The following is a 17,104-nucleotide window of genomic DNA, read 5'->3' as shown; positions in this document are numbered from 1 at the left end:
ATACGCAACACATTGTCACCACTGGCACCCTGCAAATGGGAGCAAAGCAAAGCATAGCGTTGTTCTGAACTATGGCTGTGAAATATTTAAACCACAGTCCCTCCCTGCATGAAGGGACTATCATTAAACAGGCCCAGTTTGAGTTTTTGTGATTGAACACCATTCTGTTTCGACTGAAAGATCCGTCACGGATGCTTTCTAGCATAGAGAGCGCCCGCGAGTGACGGACTTTTCAGTCTATTTCTGTTTGACCTTGTCCTTTTCATTGTATGAAATTTGGCAACTTGTCACATGATATTTCTAAGCCAATCAAGAAACATACCATGAAATGACAACCAATTGGAAGTCATAGACATTTGAAGAAATTTGACAAATTGACATGAATTAAAATTGCCTTCAGCAGTAATTATCACAACTCCTGAAAAAGCAGAGCAGTGTGTATATTTCATCTACAATGACATACAAGTAGTTACAAAATGTTGCAGTGCAAATGTAGTCAAATCAGTTCACGACATCAGTATTTCCTATCACTTTGGTACAGCATTTTTCAGGTGACTTGTAGTTTTGCTGTGCAATTAAATCCCTCATCCACTTTCCAAAACTAATGAAAGATATTGTTGCATCATCAGTCTATAATGCATACTTCAGAAGAGAAAAGGAACCTTTTGTGGCCAGTTGCATTTTTTCTTCCTCCCAAGTCAAAACTTTCAAATATATATTTGAAAATGATCAACTTTTACAGTATCTGGACTGGGTTCATACACTGGTCACACGTATAGAAGGGTGAATTTACATTTAGAACTGAATGATTATATTTGGCTTTCAATTTTGAACTTGCTGGTGACAAATAGAATTCTCTCAGCAATTTATTTGTACATATTCACAGAAATGAGGGATAGCTACAAGGAAGCAGGTAGAGGTCAATCTAGAGGTGAAGGGGCAAAGGTCACATTTCTATAGCATCATCAAAGCTTGATGCCTGGCAGTTTCAAAGATGTAGAAATGCTTATTTTTTTACTTAACCAGTACTACTTTGACTGTTTCCTATATTTATCTATTGTGAGCAGATTCCTTTCTGTAATAACTATCTGGCTGTAATTCTGTGCGATTGTTTGCTGCTTTAATATGTCATAGCAACTTTATCTGTACATCTTCAAATGTAACATTCATTCATACTTTCATCACATTAATCATGGAATAAAAAAACCAGATTTTTTGAATTTAACAAAGTTTTGAGCGTGTATCTTGTTTTTACCACATGCTGAACTGAATTTAGCACATCTATATGTAAACTTTACATGCAAGTTATTCAATGGGGATATTGGACCTGACATCACAGTACATGTAGCGGTAGATCTATAATATCTGGGAATGTGATTTCATTCATTTCTGTGCTGTGGTCTATTATAGGGTTTTTCATATAACACACTGAGACCATTGGAAGGTGAGATCTCAAGGGACCTTAGATGTTGAATGTATCAGACAGATGCCAGCCAAGTCTAACAGCTCACTCGGTGTGTGATGGTACAGAAGTTCAGCCAAATTACCAACTTTTTTACACAATCCTTAATACTTGAGATGACATGGAGTTTGTATGGTACATGACAATGTCCTGAAAACATGAAATCCACACAAAATTTGCAGTCTTTCACAGCAATAGAAATTGGTCTAGTCACATCCTTTGTTATCACCTACAGACTTCAGCTGAATTCACACCTGCATGCTGGGAAACAGTTCAAACGCTTTACCAGGGTTGTACTGATCGACAAAAGGCCAGAGTATGACCTTTGACCCCAAGCTCAGCCCAATGACATCACTATTCCATATCAAAATCAATCAACATTTACAAAGTCTTGAAAAATAGAAACAGCAACAAAACAAAAGTGACTATATGAATTTTTTTAATATCTGAATGTTGATAAGTAAACTCTTATGAAAGTTAATAGACCAAAACACAATGTATCTCTATGAAGAAACCCAAGGTTGGTACTTTGTGTTGTCTCATTGTGGCTGTACACGTATTTCTCTGAGAGTAAGAAAGGCTAAGTTATACATCATGGCAGTGTTTCTTGGAATGAAAAAAAGTAAATTATAAATGCTTGAACTTAATATACAGCACAAAAATGGAATTATGCAATATGGACATGACAGATGGGTACAAGGCTATAGGAAAGACAACGTTAGGGTTTTATTGAAGTGAGTGAAGTTAATATTTGAGAAATCAACTTTAACCCTTTGAGTGCTGCAATTTTTCTCACCAAAATTATTGTGTGCAACATTTTCCCAATTTTGTGAATTTTCTGTAATTTTTTGGACAATTTTAGATCAAATGAAGATCACATTTTATTTGCTTCAGATTTTTATCAAAATTTTAGCAAAAATTTAGAAAAAAGTTGACTGGTGTATATTTTGGTATAGGCGACAAAAATTGACTTTTGCGCTCAAAGGGTTAAGTGGTACTTGTCTGAACCCGCATTGAGAAAGTCACTAAAAAAAACTATGGCTTGTACAATAGAGGACAGAAAGAGGGATTGACGTTATATGTGTGCAACATTTAGACAACCTGTTATGTATTTTAACGTTGTTTACTTATAAAATTGTCATGTTCACTGATAGCAGTTGTAATGCAGCAAAACTTTGTTCCACATGATCTACAGCACAGTTGTCTCAGATTTCGATACCATATAACTCAAGAAAGCTTGAGACAAGCTTCAAATGTTAAATGTGAAAAGAACGTAACAAACAAAACAGTAGAGCAGATTACTGGTAATGCCTGAATTACCTACTCTACTGTGAAACAGAAATCTTCAATTTCCTTACGTTGTATATACGCACACACAGATGTGTGCAGGTGGCAGTATTCAGTGTGGAAACTGTAATGACTTATAAGAGTTTTTCTTTTGGTAAATGAAAACAGAGTGAGGGGAACAACAGCCTGGCTCCTTAGAATGTGAAATATTCAGCAAACAAATTGTGATACCGTATCATGCGGGGCTGTTTGGGCTTTCCCCCCAAATGAGGAAATCTTTCACTAATTCTATGTACTGGATACACTGGCAGGGTTTACAGCTATCTTTGTCTGGAGGACTTCACCTTAACTAACACCATACATGGTGATAAACTATAGTAAATATGAACTAACTAAATTACATGGATACAATGGTAATCATATATACAAAATGACCGAGATATTAAAATAATCTCATTCTCCTGACACCAGTGCTTAGCATTACATGAGTTTTGTAAATCGTGTACAAAAGTATCTTGTGCCAGCATGTTATGTATCAGTATGTTAGGCGAGCAAGTACACCAAAGTGTAGGGCTGAGACTTCAGTGTGATGCCTTATGAATGTGTGCAGTGGAAATGATAGCGCCCTCTAGAGGCACATGGTGTCCAAAGTAGAATTTGTGTCGTGAGTGGCTTGTACAGTCACCTAATTGCAAGCTCTGAGGAAGTTGCGTTCTGCCTGGCCACAAGAATGGAACAGAACTAGGAAAAGACGGGGTTATCTCTATAAATGGTACTGAGAAAACTGTATCCTAAGATATCTGACATGTGACATTGCAAAATATTCATTTCAATGGATGTGAAAAAGTGTCTGCTGAATACCAAATCGGGAACAGTTTTCATATGGCTGTTAGCTCAAATGTAAAATATTATTAAAAGTTTGTGTGAAATTCACTGACGCTAAATGATCACTAGAGAAATATTCTGTGCAAAACATCAAACATATCAGTGCATCTACAAATATAAACCGTTTGATAGTTATAGTTTTTATATTTATGAACATGCACACATGCACGCTAACTATTGCGGCAAACTTTGAAATATTCTAAGTGTAAAGATAATAATGGCAGTGACTCTTTTATATACACATCTGAATTATAGTTTAATATCGTAACAAAACTGCTGGCAGGAACTAGGAATCTGGGTCTGGTAGATTTAACTCTGGTACTTGAAATGACTTGGCCTGTCTCAGCATAGCCTCTGCTTTCCTGTTTAATTTTGCAATGTGTTCCTGCAAGATACAAGAAGTAGATGATAGGTCCATAAGGTATTCTTTTCCTGACCAGCAAAATGATACTTTTTCAGTAATCTCACATCCTCGAGCAAAATTAAGCGATCTTTCTCATATTGTGAGAGTATATAAAATTTTTTAAAAATTTGTTTTTGTTGTAACAGTTACATGTAACACAGTGAATTTCAAATATCGGTAAATGTTCGGTAATTTGTTCCTGTGTGCCAAACTTTGCACAGTGACACCTGATTTTATTCTTAATTTGGTAAGAGAGTAGTTAAAAGTTTCACTGAGGAAAGTTTGAACAAAAGTTTATGTCTTCTACTTTTGAGGCATACAACTATCTTAAGTTACACTTTTTTTACATATACAACCCAATATGTGGTTTAATTTACATGTACAACCCAATATGTGGTTTAATTTACATATACAACCCAATATGTGGTTTAATTTACATGTACAACCCAATATGTGGTTTAATTTACATATACAACCCAATATGAGGTTTAAAACTTCATACACAGGCCATAAAATTCAACTGATGTACATTCAAGACGCCCTGATGTAGAATACGTTATGATACATATAACAATGCAATCTTAAAAATTACCCTAAGGACTTGGACAGGTTGTGTTGAAATTTTAAACATCAGATAGCACAAAGGCTTCTGAAACGTTTCAGGAAAGTAGTTCAAGAAAAACCAAATGATACACAGCATGAATAAATGGTTAAATGTGCTAACTATGAGGAAATACTGCCACCATTGAGTGGTGGACACGGTGGCCTTATGAATCAAGACACGATACTCACCACAATGTCACTGTGATGTTGAAATATGAGACGTGTGGCCTCCACAAGAAAGTAGCCGTAGCTCTGCAGGTCTGCATCCATACCGGCAGCATCCTTTTCGCACCTTATTGAAAATATTTACGGGTAACATTTTGTCAGTGTGGAAAATTAATCCCCAAAAAAGGCACATTCATGATTGTCGTGCATAAATAAAGAATTTGGTGAACTTTTGGGATAAAAAGTGAAGTTTGGGCAGCAAAGCTCTGAGAGAGTTTTCTTATCTCTCTATTCATATTCAATAAGAACTGCAAAGAGCATGGTTAGTATCAGATTTATCACATGTATGCTGGACTGTGTTTGGAAAGATCTGGGGTAGCTTTGTTATGAACTGTGTACATAATTTACTGGAAAACGTTCCCTCTACATATTTAATTACCGCAATGCATTGTAAGATGTTAAAAGTGCCATTATCAAATAGCTTGCGTATAAATTATCAGATGGGCTTACTTTTTCTTAAATTCATGAAGGTCTCTCTCAGCATCTTCAACTGTCATCTGTTGCTGGGTTTTCAAGTTCTGTACTTCTTGCAGCAGTTCCTGCAGTTCATCCTGTTTCTTCCTACAATCTTGGTTTGTCCTCTGAAATAAAAAGATGGGGGAAAAATCACTCACACAAATCCTCTGACAGACCTGGTATTTACTGATAAATGAAAATAATAGAAAGGGAAACATCTGAAATTTTCAGGTCAGTCAATGATCACAGTTGTCAGTTGGACCCTGTCTCACAGCCCCTCATGTGCTGAACAGATCAGAGCTGATTCTCTGCCATATGCTGATGCGCCCTCAACGGTCAAACTTGGACAGGCAAGGTTTACAGAGCCAGTATATCATAGCTTGTAAAGTAATCCTATACAGTACCAGCTCATCATTGCGTAGTAGGGCACGCTAGGGGTGAGCTGTCTTTTCTAAACTTGGTCTTACCTCCCTAACTGACTCAACGTCAACTTCAAGCCTCCTTAGTTTGGTTGTGAACATCTCAACTTCCTCTTTGCGTTCATTTACCATGTCCATCAACTGTGAAAAAAAACAACATTTGGAATGTGATAAATCAAAATGTGGGTGTTTTGCTGATTTTGAAAACTCAGAGACAGATTAAAAACAAAACTGAGCTTGTTGGTTTTGAAAGGTAAGGTCACTTCCATTTTTATTTCCACCTTCTGCCCAGGGGACCTGAGATTGTCTCAACAAAGAGTGATTTCATGGTAAAAGTGATGGAAGTAATTTCTCACCTGATCACAAGCCTCTTCTTCAGATATCATTCTGTTCTGTGTTTCATGAACAGCATCACTGACTTGTTTCTTCACTTGAATCAAAGCCGGCTGCAGAAAAAACATAAGTATATTGGAGGGTAAACTTTTTCACCATTTCTTAGTGCATTATTAACCTTACTGATTATCCCCAAGTCCTTGTAAACAGGTCCACACTCACCATTGATAACAATGGGATTGGGCCAAACCACAATTCGAAAAGTGTCAATAAATTATTACTGTGTTGATTTTTACACACACCTATACATCATCATATTTGATTTTCTTGTAGTACTATTATATTATACAAAGTTATTGATGGTTGGGTCACAAAGTATATTCAAAGTTACCAGTACTCTTCAATACATCACTCTTTGGAAACTTGCTTTTCCTATATCTCATTAAAGAGCTTCAAGATATAAATGAGAAAAGTGTGGCAACACTGAAAATTGATGGTGCAAGATGTACCACACTCAAGTACTACTAGCATAGCAAATTTTACCTTGATGGTGCCAGCAAAATCCACAATGCCTGCAAAGTCTGGGTGCTGGTTGTGTACTTGTGTTCTCATTTCATAGTCAATGCCATGGGCATTTTCTGCTGTGGGTGGAATCAGTTTCAACTGTCTGGCTTGGTTGTTGTACTCCTGTACATGGTTTTCAGCCTGTGGAGAGATAGGAAAATTATTTCATATGAGCTTGCATTTCAAAAATTGCTGGATGCATTGATAGACCATATTTCAACAAAGCTGGTTTCCTCACATTTCATGTAACACCTGTAAATGTATACAACAGAGTGCACACTAACCAATAATATTTCTGAACTCTTTGGGTCAATACAGGGATTTCTTGAAAATGAAAGATTCAAATTTTTGCTCAAACTTTCCTCGAGTAGATTTTAAAAATTAATGAAAAAATGAAGAATAAAAATGGGACACCATGCAAATTTTGGAACCGGTACTAAAAGAAACTGATAATCCAATATTTACTGATAATTGAAATTAAAAATGGCTGCCTTCAATGTGTCATCTCTACGGGATAAATATTATTCTAGATTTTCACAAAACCAAGCTGGTGAAAACTTTATTTACTCCATGAGTTTCACCATGAGCCCCCCCCCCCCCACACACAAGTGATAGACCAAAAGTATATCATAAAAGATTTAGACCGAATATCTGTCCCAGAGGCGCATTCTATCTGCAGTTTTACTATACACAATGAGTAAGACTTGAAACCAGACAACCATGGGTGGAAAGTTACTTTGTATGCTATTTGACTTGAAATCTTGTTTTTCTTTTTCTGTGAACTTTTTAAAAATTCACGAGGCTTTATTTCAGGATTTTTTGTATTCCTGTGCCAAAACCAACAGCCAAGATTTTGACTGAGATAATGCTGTATACAAGATACCACTACCAACACAGACTGTGGTGAAAATCAACAATGAAATTAGAGAATGTCCTAAGGAATCCTTCACATAAATTTTAAGGACGTTTATCCACTATACCACTGCACATCCATGCATTTTGTTTTCACAGAGGCTACAGTAAGTCATATATGGTTACAGATCCTAATGTAAATATACAATCCCCATGTACTCCCTGGTGTGTATAATATATTACTTGTACATTGTAATACATGTTCAAGTTGCAAGAAAATCAAAAATTATATCCATAGGTGTGTAGGGGGTTCTCCACAAGGGGATTTTGAGGGATGGGCCACCCCTCTCTTTTTCAGCATGAGTTGGGTCACCCCTCTGTTTTTTTCAAGCAATCTATTCATATGTTAATAATTACACCAAAGAATGTATTTTCATAGCAAAAGAATGTGCTTATTATTTTTTGTTATGTAAATTATCTGCCCTCTGATTTTCCAAGTTGTGGAGGACATTTGAGTCTACCCAGACAGCAGAGAATTTCTTAAAGTCTACCTCTTCATGCTGTCTGGAAATTTCCATCTCCTCATTCCAGATCTGTTTATCGATCTCTTCCTTCTCCTTCTCCAGGGCTTCCACATGCCGTGTCAGGTCACGCTTCTCCCGGTTGATTCTTTCCACGTCAGCTGCCGACAATTCCTGGGTGTCATAGATGTGTTGCAGGTGTTGGATCTCTTCAAGCTGCTGCTTTTCTTCAAGTACTGCAGCATACAAGAAAGTTAAGTTAGAACGTGCCTCAGGGATAGTTATTCGGACTTTCAAATTTCTACAATTCTTTTCTGATCTACAACTTGTGGGGGCTCATTTTAAAGCTCTTGGAAAAAGAAAAACTTTCACAGTCTCACTTTTTTGAAAATCCAAAATTAAATTTTTCCCCATAGATCTAACACAGGGATGCAGCCATTTTGAATTTCAAATATCGCAAAATGTTGGGTAACATGTTTCGCTAGTTCCAAATTTTGCATGGTGACCAACGAGTTTTACTTTATTCATATTATTTTTATTTAGGAAAATTTGAACAAAAGTTTAAGTCTTTTAGTTTCGAGGCACAGTACTAACTTAAACAGTGCATGTACTGCATCTGTCTATGGAATAGCTATTGACAATAGGAATGTATTCCAGATGATACATCACCAGTAACTTTTGGCTGAATTACAATGAATTGCTGCACTAAATTGTTCACCCCTGATTCTCTGTAACCAGGTCCACTATCACCACTGATAACAATAGGTTTGGGCCAAACCATGGTGACAAAAGGGTTAAAACTGATAGGATACCACGTTATTAGGTGGGAAATGATTAATTCATTTTCAAATCCAAATTAACTCTCACTAGTATTTTGATTTTCATTTCAATGAAGAATTAAATGCAGATGATGCAACAATTCAAATAACAAAGTGGATGCGTAGGTTTTTCAAGGTTTCATCAAGTGAGATATTTCCTGAGTGCCTTCAAAAGACTGCAGTGTATTTCACACAGCTTCCTTTCACGAACAAGATTTTCTGAAAAATTGCCGTTTCATTCATTCAACATATTCTGAAATGTTTCTCTGCAAGATTTCTCTCGAGGCAAGCGATTGCAGGATTCCATACCTTTTTTGAAATAGATCTTCCCTTTGAAAAAGGTTTCAGGGGTGAAAATTGCCCCCACACTCCTTTTATACTCCTTTTAAGAGTAGACAAGTACAGATTTTGACAGTGAAAGAAACAAGTCATTGTCAATGACACAGTCCCCACTTAGTGAATTTAGAACCCATTGACAGAAATGATGGTAATATTGGATTGTATCACAAAACAAATTGACGTGCATAAGTATGGCATAAAGTGTAATCCTTGAACCAAGTTTGAATGAAATCGCTCCGGGCATCGCTGAGGACTTTGTGCAAACAAACGGATGCACAGACAAGACCAAATCTATGAGTCCCCTGGACTTTGTCCACGGGGGCTAAAAATCAGTAACTATCAGTCTTACCAGCTCTTTGGAAGTCTTCGTCTTTCTCCTGTTGCCGTAGAGACAGGCTGCGTTTGTGGGATTCTAACTCCTGCAGGTAATTCTCAAACCTCTTCAAGTCAGTCTGCAGTAGTTGTTTTCTGTCATTGAGACTTGCCATCTTGTCCTGAAGAGCAAGAGGAAAATATTTAAAAAAAAGGAAAAAAGAAAGTCTAAATATTGCCATGAAATGGACATATAATTAACCAAGATAACACTGGATTGATATGGACAATAATACTGGAAATATATTTTGTTGTGATACATTTCATCACAGATATCATAGGTCACACATTTCTATTTCTGTGGAAAAATGGACCTGGTTCTAGGGGAATATGGGATAGCAGAGTTGAACGTGTCACTTCACTGCGACTGATGAGTAAGACCAAATAATAATTTTATGAATGAGGGCCACGCAATATGATTTGAAAATACAACAGGACTTTGCTTTTTCAAAATGTGTATGACAGCAAAAACTTACACAAAGATAACATGTTGATTTAACCATTTTTTAACTTACAGGTTCTAGTTCCAGCATCTCAAGTTCAGCGTTCAGTCCTCTGATGTCATTTTCCAATTGGTCAAGGTCCTCGGTGGCAATGTGATTCCCAATCTCTGTGGTTTGCATAGGAAACAGATGATAAACAAGCTTCAATGGAAAGAATGATGTGAAATTCAAAACGATAACTTGACTTTGTTCAATTTCAAGTTTGAATAATCTAGAAGAGTTTTTTTATGCCAGCAAGTGTAATTTTACCGTACGATGTGAAAAACCATACCCACATACAGCATACCGATAACCAGCGACATCGTGAAAAGGGGCCATAGACACCAAATACTCAGTATTTCATGCCTATAATGAACAATATCAAGGCTTTTGAGCTTGAGTTTAGCACTAGCAATATCAGCTGCTCAAGACTTCATAATTCTGATTTTGTTTGTTACTACAACAATAGACGGTAGAAAGGGTCCATTTCTCTGGCGTCTATGCTGCAACAGAGGTGGAGAGACTCACTCATATTCTCAGCAAGCATTCGTTCATGGGTGTCAAAGTCGTCCTGGCCATTCATGAAATCTTCGTAACATTTTTCCAGATAACTGAACAGGAACTGTAAAGGTAGAGAACAAAACACTGATTGTGCTTACTGCAACTTACCAATGGTATACCGTATCATTTTTCTGTGTTTCATTGAAACGATTGCCAAAACCTTTCCTACAAGGTTTCCCAGTGATTATACCAGGTCTCATCATGTAAATATAACCAGTTAAAAAACTTACACGTCACCAAAAGGCTATATTGTAGATACAGTTGCCTCTCATATACTTCATTTTAACTGACTTGAATATTTATAGACCCTAAAAAAACATTCTCAGATATGATGGTTTTCACAGACATGCTTATTTTGGACATGCAGTGTACCATACTCCCTCAATCAGGGACTGTGATTGTACATATGATGATAGTTATTGACCTTGACTAATAGAAGTGAGTGACCTTCTGCTGATCTGAATGATCAGACCTCAAGAGGGTTAAAAAGTACCCATGTTTCTGTATTGGTGTAAGTAGCTTACCCTAGAGTCGTCAGCGTCATCGAACCCTTCACTCTGGAACATCAAGCTTTCTACATCCAGACTTAGCGCCGTCTGTGTGGAAAGAAATATGGTGCAGAATCTCAACAAGAGCAACCAGCAGTACGAACATGACTCTTTTCTTAGGAAGGAATTGTACAATTTATTTGTTTTCATCCACATTTTCCTGTCTATTTTTGTCCCTTTGTAGTTATTGTCATTATCATACGCCCAGTCATTCATGCTGTACTACTGTCATATCGGCTTGACAAAGGTATGCCAGTCATACCGAAACGTTGCTGATTTACATATTTGGAGAAACAAACAACAACCTTTCATGGAGTGAAGAGTTCTGTGATACACCTACATGAAGCAAAATTGATGCTGCAACATTACCAATGTTATCTATATATATGACATAAATGACCCATAAGGCAAACATCACTTGTCTCATTTGCATTTCATATTTTTGAAGCAGTCATAGCTTGAAAGATTCAGAAGTGTGTAGGTATTCTGTGACCTACAATATTACAAATAATTGGACACAGCAGAAAGCTTTCAATAACTCTGTGGATCAAATGAGCTGCACTGACAATTGAATACCATGCCAGAAGTAATGTTGGGGTCACAGAATATCCACAAATGAATGACTGGTACTCTTAAGTCAAAATGAATTTCACGTGTGTAAAATCAACCCCTGCTAGAATCACAACATAAACCGGTTTCAATGCAATAAATGGTAATTTTGCCCTTGAAGTTTCAGTCTGAAGAGAGAGGAAAAAACATGCCTTGGGATATTCTCAACAAAAGAGTTGCACTACATGTGCCAAGCTGACATTCGGCAATGTACCGCCCTGTCTCAAGCACCAACTTGCTATGCATATGTGTGCCATGATTTGTACTGAATTGTAGCATTGCTTTAACCCTTTGAGTGCTGTAATTTTTCCCAACAAAATTTTAATGCAACATTTTACCAAGTTTTATGAATTTTTCTGTAACTTTTTCATCATTTTGGACCAAACGGACATCACATTTCATTAGCCGCACGTTTTCATCAAAATTTTGGCAAAAATCTGAAAAAATTTGACAGGGGTACATTTTATAAAGGCCACAAAAGTTGACTTTGGCGCTCAAAGGGTTAAATGCTGTGTCTTACCTTGACAAAGTCTAATAGCCACATTATAGCACCAAGGATATGAGGCCAAGTGTGAGGACTACCCATTGTGAACATGGCACTCTTGTTGATGTTGATTGGATATCTGATTAGAAGGAAGAACAACAGTCAGATCATTAGTTACATATGTGGAGTGCTCACCAATTTACACACTTGTCACTCAAAAGATAGGGAAAAATGTATATACTTTGTAATAAAATATCTTTTCCCAAACTGAAATTTGATCAATGCTCATTACTTTTGCTACCATGATTAATTCCAAAAATATGAGAAATGTAAGTTCAGAACAACCAAGTTCTGACTATAGATGAGAATTGAAGAGGTGACAAATCAAATCAAATAAATTTTCAGAAGATAATATGATGTTTGAGTTCATTCTACTGCCTGAACACTTTCAACAAAACCCAGCAAATGGTAATTGTGAATTCAGTGGTGACAAAAATGGTTGAAAAAAAGAAACAGGTTGCACAGAGAGATTCCAAAAGACATTCTGTCCTCTTTTGATGATGGTAATGTTGTGTCTCACACTTTTTTTCAAAATGTAACAGAAATGAGAAGCTTTCATTTTCTCTATGATATTGGTGAGACCTCTCTGAACCCGTACCATGAGTTCATTATTTGCTTGAAACTGGAAAAATTGACTGGTTATTCTTCGATCAAAACATCGTCTCATCTATGAAAAGAAATACATTGTCAGCAGGCCCTAGCCCCCTTTGCTTCCCCTGTAGATGTGCAGCTTATGTGAAAAAAATGTAATGTATACTGCGTTCTTGGCCTTTAATGTAATAAAGCCTAAGGCACTGGTATCTTTACTTTGAGTTGTGAGTCGTGTACTTACCCAAGCTGTTTCAGTCTCTTAGGGATCTCGTCCTCAAACTTGACGTTACTGCCATGCAGGTTTGAGTGGTAGTTTATAAAACTGAAGAGAAACTCAAAGATGGAGACTATCTCCTTGGTTGTCGGTGTGATCAGCTGCTTTGGGGATAATGCATGTCCATAGCCATTCTCTGACAGAAACTGTGAATACAGACAGAAAGAAGTGTAAGTAATGTGTAAGATAAAAAGAGCCAAACTGTAGAATAAACCAACCTTTCTGATTGGCATTCGCACCACAAACCTACATGTAGTATGGAGTGTAGCCAAACCAGAAATGAAGAAACCCAGAGTGAGTGCCTTAGTCAATTTTTGTCACCTATATAAATATACCCAAGGCAATTTTTTCTGATTTTTGCCAAAATTTTGATACAAAACTGTTGCCATGAAATGCGATGTCCATTTGGTCCATTTTATCAAAATAACAGAAAAGTTCAGAAAAATTGGTAAAATGTCGCACTAAAATATCTATTAGTGCAAGATGCGAGGTATAATGATATTCAAATATGCAGATTACATTAATGAGCATTGTTTCGATATTAAAATTCTATGCTAATGACCCATAATCAATGTGGAATATTCATGTACCTCGGATCTTGCATTGTATACAAAATATTGGCAGGAAAAATTACAGTACTCTAAGGGTTAATACAAGATGATAGTTATGTGAATTAAACAGCCAATGGCTGTAACTTTTGATGTTTTTCACTGTTTTTGTTTGTTATGTCAACATACTATTTACATTGCCAACTCAGGGTCCATATCAGTAGAATACACTATGATGGTTTACTTTGAAGAATAATTGTAATTCACCTGGCCAGTGTTTACTACAGAGTATGCAATTATCTACCTATATCCTCTTTCTCCCAAGTTGTATTTATTTCTATGGTTTGTCTACAGAGCCTGGTAGTCACTACTAAAACATACACACAAAGTTATGACATATTGCCGTTCTAGAGAAAGTAAAAGTGGCATCCAGTCTTTTATCTAGAGAGGGGATTGGGGGATTCCCCCTCTGTTGACATGTTGGCACCCCTTGGTAATTTGTCAAGGGGGACCAGTTCCCCATACAATGGTGCAAGTCACACCTTGGAGATACAAGTAGAACACACAAACTGGTGATCCCCCTAAATTTCTTGGTAAAGGGGGAAAATCCCCCCTGTTGATGCCATCCTGGATGAAACTCTGGGCATCCCACACCATGATTACAGACTTTGATATAACACCACATAGTTGATTTAAATACTGCCTATCCTACCAGTACAAAGTGAACTTCAATTGTCACATGAAAGTCAATACTAGTATCAAACAGTCTCTCTCCAATGTTTTAAAGAATATTACTCTACTTTTCTTACCTCTATCAGAGTACGGATGCATTGTTTCATATATTCTTTATTGTTCAATGGACGTGTGTCTTTGACAATACCACTGCTGCCATAACTCGCTGATGATGTTCCATAGGCACTTGACCGTCTAAAATTAGAATATTATACAATTCGTGATTAAAACAGAGTATACAAGATGTCTGTTTGGAAAGAAAATTTCCGATTCAAAAATACAAGCTTAGTCAACCAAAGTAGAATTAAAATCATCCTTGAAAATATACGGAGTCATGTACCAACTACAAGTTTATTCCTGTGCCATGATGTAAAATATTTTGTACTATTCAAATAATAACTTAGGCTGATATTCGAAGGCAGGATAATTTATTTTGAACATACAAAGCTCCTTATTTTGCCTGTACTTTCTCACTGTACAGCTGCTAGCAGCAACATTGGGATAAGACCAGGTTATTGTAAGTCTTCAATAATAGAAACAATTCAGTCTGAGACTATTTCAGTATTTCAAAAAGTAAGAGAAAATGAGTAGTAGCATACCTTACTGAAGACGCACCAAGTCCAAATCTTGGAATGTGAGATTTCCTTGCTGAAGATGGTTTTCCGGATGTCGAGCTGGACCGTCTTTTGGTAGATGACTGTCCACCAACATTGCCGCGATCCCGGCTTGCTGACCGAGTGAGGGCACCTAGGTGGCAATAAGAAAAAAACATACATTTTTAGGTCCAGTATAGCATAGGCGCACTGTGCCTGAAATTGCAAGAAGTCATTGCTAAAATTTCATTACTTACTTCAAGGTTACTGTAAAGACCATGCATGGAGCTAGAAGGGGATTGTGCCCAGCTTATAATTACATACTGCCAAAATTTTGGCCAGAGACTACATGCAGTGGCCCTTTGTTCAGACATGGAGATAACTTTAATACAGCTGTACCTCCATGGTTCAGCCTTACTGCAGTACAGTAGCTCAAGGTTTTACATGTACCTGAGGTTGTGGGTTGGACAGCAGTCAGGTTTTCTCATCCAAGTTGAAACCCACAACCCAGGGCAAAACCTCGAGATACAGTACTGCTGCTAGGTTAAGCCTAGGTGTATTACTGTAGCTCGAGGTTTTGCCGGGGTATTTTGGTTTTGTGGAGGGACCGTGTTTGGTTGGACAGCTGCCGTACAATCCAAATACCCAGGCAAAACCTCGAGCTACAGTACTGCTCAGTGTTTTTGACATGATGCCATGGTCCTCACGATTCATACAAAAGTCAATAGAGAAACGATTCTTTGCACAGGCACTCGATATACGGCCCTGTGGTTGCAATTATAATCAAGACCATAGGGCCGTACAACAGTCACTCCATTTGTGGAGGGACCGTGGCCGTACAAGAGTAAGCCGATACAGCGCAGGCTGTGAACTGACTGTCTGTAAGTACTGGAATTGCTATGTTCAGATCTCGACCACTACGTACCCGATTCATTTCTTACTCGTAGAGGGCCAATCGAAGTTCGACCTCCAGTAGAACTGCGACGAGAGCCTCCAAATGAGGACCTTGTTCCTGACCAGCCAAATGATGGTTTTTGCATTCTTTCCTTTGACAATAATACGTATTTCGTCTGGCAAAGAAAACAGTACTTGTACAGAGAAACGAAATTTTGAAAATGGCGGCTTCTGATGTACGCATGCGCATATGCAAATTTCATTTGTAGATGAACTATCATAAAGTTAGAGGGCTTTCCAACTTCCGTTGTTACACATGTGCTGGCTTATGTTACACGGTTGCTCGAAGTATGTTACTACGATAGCTGCCAAAGCCTAGCTATAACTTCGGAAACGTTGAAGAATGAAGAGAAAATCGGCAAGACAACAAACTGGGGAAGAAGACCCTGGACCCAGCAAAAAACCGAAGCGCCATTTTAATGCGATCGAGTTCAAGAAAGAGTTGAAGGACAGGTGTACAGCGATACCCGGTGAGTGCAATCTCGCTGATGATCAGTGCAGTGATAAGGCGTCTTTCATACCATGCTTTGTACATGTACACACGCATATAAGTTTACAATGATTATAAAGCAATATAATCATAAATAGTGATGGTGCTATATTGTAGAAGCCTCTAATTAAATGCGTCTTCACTACAATTATCAGCATTTCAGTGACACTCTGTTTCACTGAGCTGAATCCATGGATGTAGCTTTCAATAATCGATCATCCATGCTACATCCAAGATCAGATGAGACGAGAGTGTCGCGTGTGGTTCGATACATGGCGAAGGCCGCTGTTTAGATTACGCATATGGTTGCTGTGATCAAGTTTCTTACAGTTGAAAATAGCCTTTCTTGCATGCCGTAGACATAGCAAGATTCTTTTGTTCAATTGATTAACAATTTATATTCTTTACTTTATTGTAGCACTAGAGAAATTCAACAAGCTTGTGACAGAAGATGACAGTGGCCAAGATGTGGTCGACTCTTTTCTCAAGATTTCAGGAGAATGCAATGAAATATTCAGCCTCCTTGAAGGACCCAAGCTTCCAACCACAGAGGTATTGTATATTAAAATTATACAATTACATTTAAGGTGGTTGGAAAGGCTAGAGCGTCAGTTATAAATTTCAACAAAACTATTAAAA

The 17,104-nt window shown here is 37.4% G+C and overlaps 2 protein-coding genes across 2 annotated transcripts in view; one reads left to right on the top strand and one right to left on the bottom strand.

Annotated features, from left to right (window-relative positions):
* Positions 1-1,884: 1,884 nt before the first annotated feature.
* LOC139142601 (kinetochore protein NDC80 homolog) lies at positions 1,885-16,149 on the bottom strand. The gene is made up of 16 exons (XM_070712595.1): positions 15,947-16,149; positions 15,028-15,175; positions 14,506-14,623; positions 13,116-13,294; positions 12,260-12,362; positions 11,107-11,178; positions 10,550-10,643; positions 10,055-10,149; positions 9,517-9,661; positions 8,041-8,246; positions 6,617-6,778; positions 6,097-6,186; positions 5,789-5,881; positions 5,316-5,446; positions 4,830-4,932; positions 1,885-4,019 (listed from the first exon to the last, which is right to left on the bottom strand). Exons 1-16 carry the CDS (start codon positions 16,059-16,061, stop codon positions 3,921-3,923), a joined length of 1,953 nt encoding a protein of 650 aa, XP_070568696.1. The 5' UTR covers positions 16,062-16,149; the 3' UTR covers positions 1,885-3,920.
* A 62-nt stretch (positions 16,150-16,211) lies between these two features.
* Positions 16,212-17,104, top strand: part of LOC139142600 (nucleolar pre-ribosomal-associated protein 1-like) — a 52,922-nt gene continuing 52,029 nt past the window's right edge. Inside the window, exons 1-2 of the mRNA XM_070712593.1 lie at positions 16,212-16,445; positions 16,884-17,017. Coding sequence (XP_070568694.1) covers positions 16,319-16,445; positions 16,884-17,017 — 261 coding nt within the window. The 5' untranslated portion in view covers positions 16,212-16,318. The remainder of the gene's footprint in view (positions 16,446-16,883; positions 17,018-17,104) is intronic.

This window comes from Ptychodera flava, chromosome 10 (genome assembly GCF_041260155.1).
Source record: "Ptychodera flava strain L36383 chromosome 10, AS_Pfla_20210202, whole genome shotgun sequence".
In the NCBI taxonomy this organism is placed as follows: Eukaryota; Metazoa; Hemichordata; class Enteropneusta; family Ptychoderidae; genus Ptychodera; species Ptychodera flava.
Note: the sequence above shows the minus strand (reverse complement) of the source record. Positions and strands in the feature narration are given on the sequence as shown.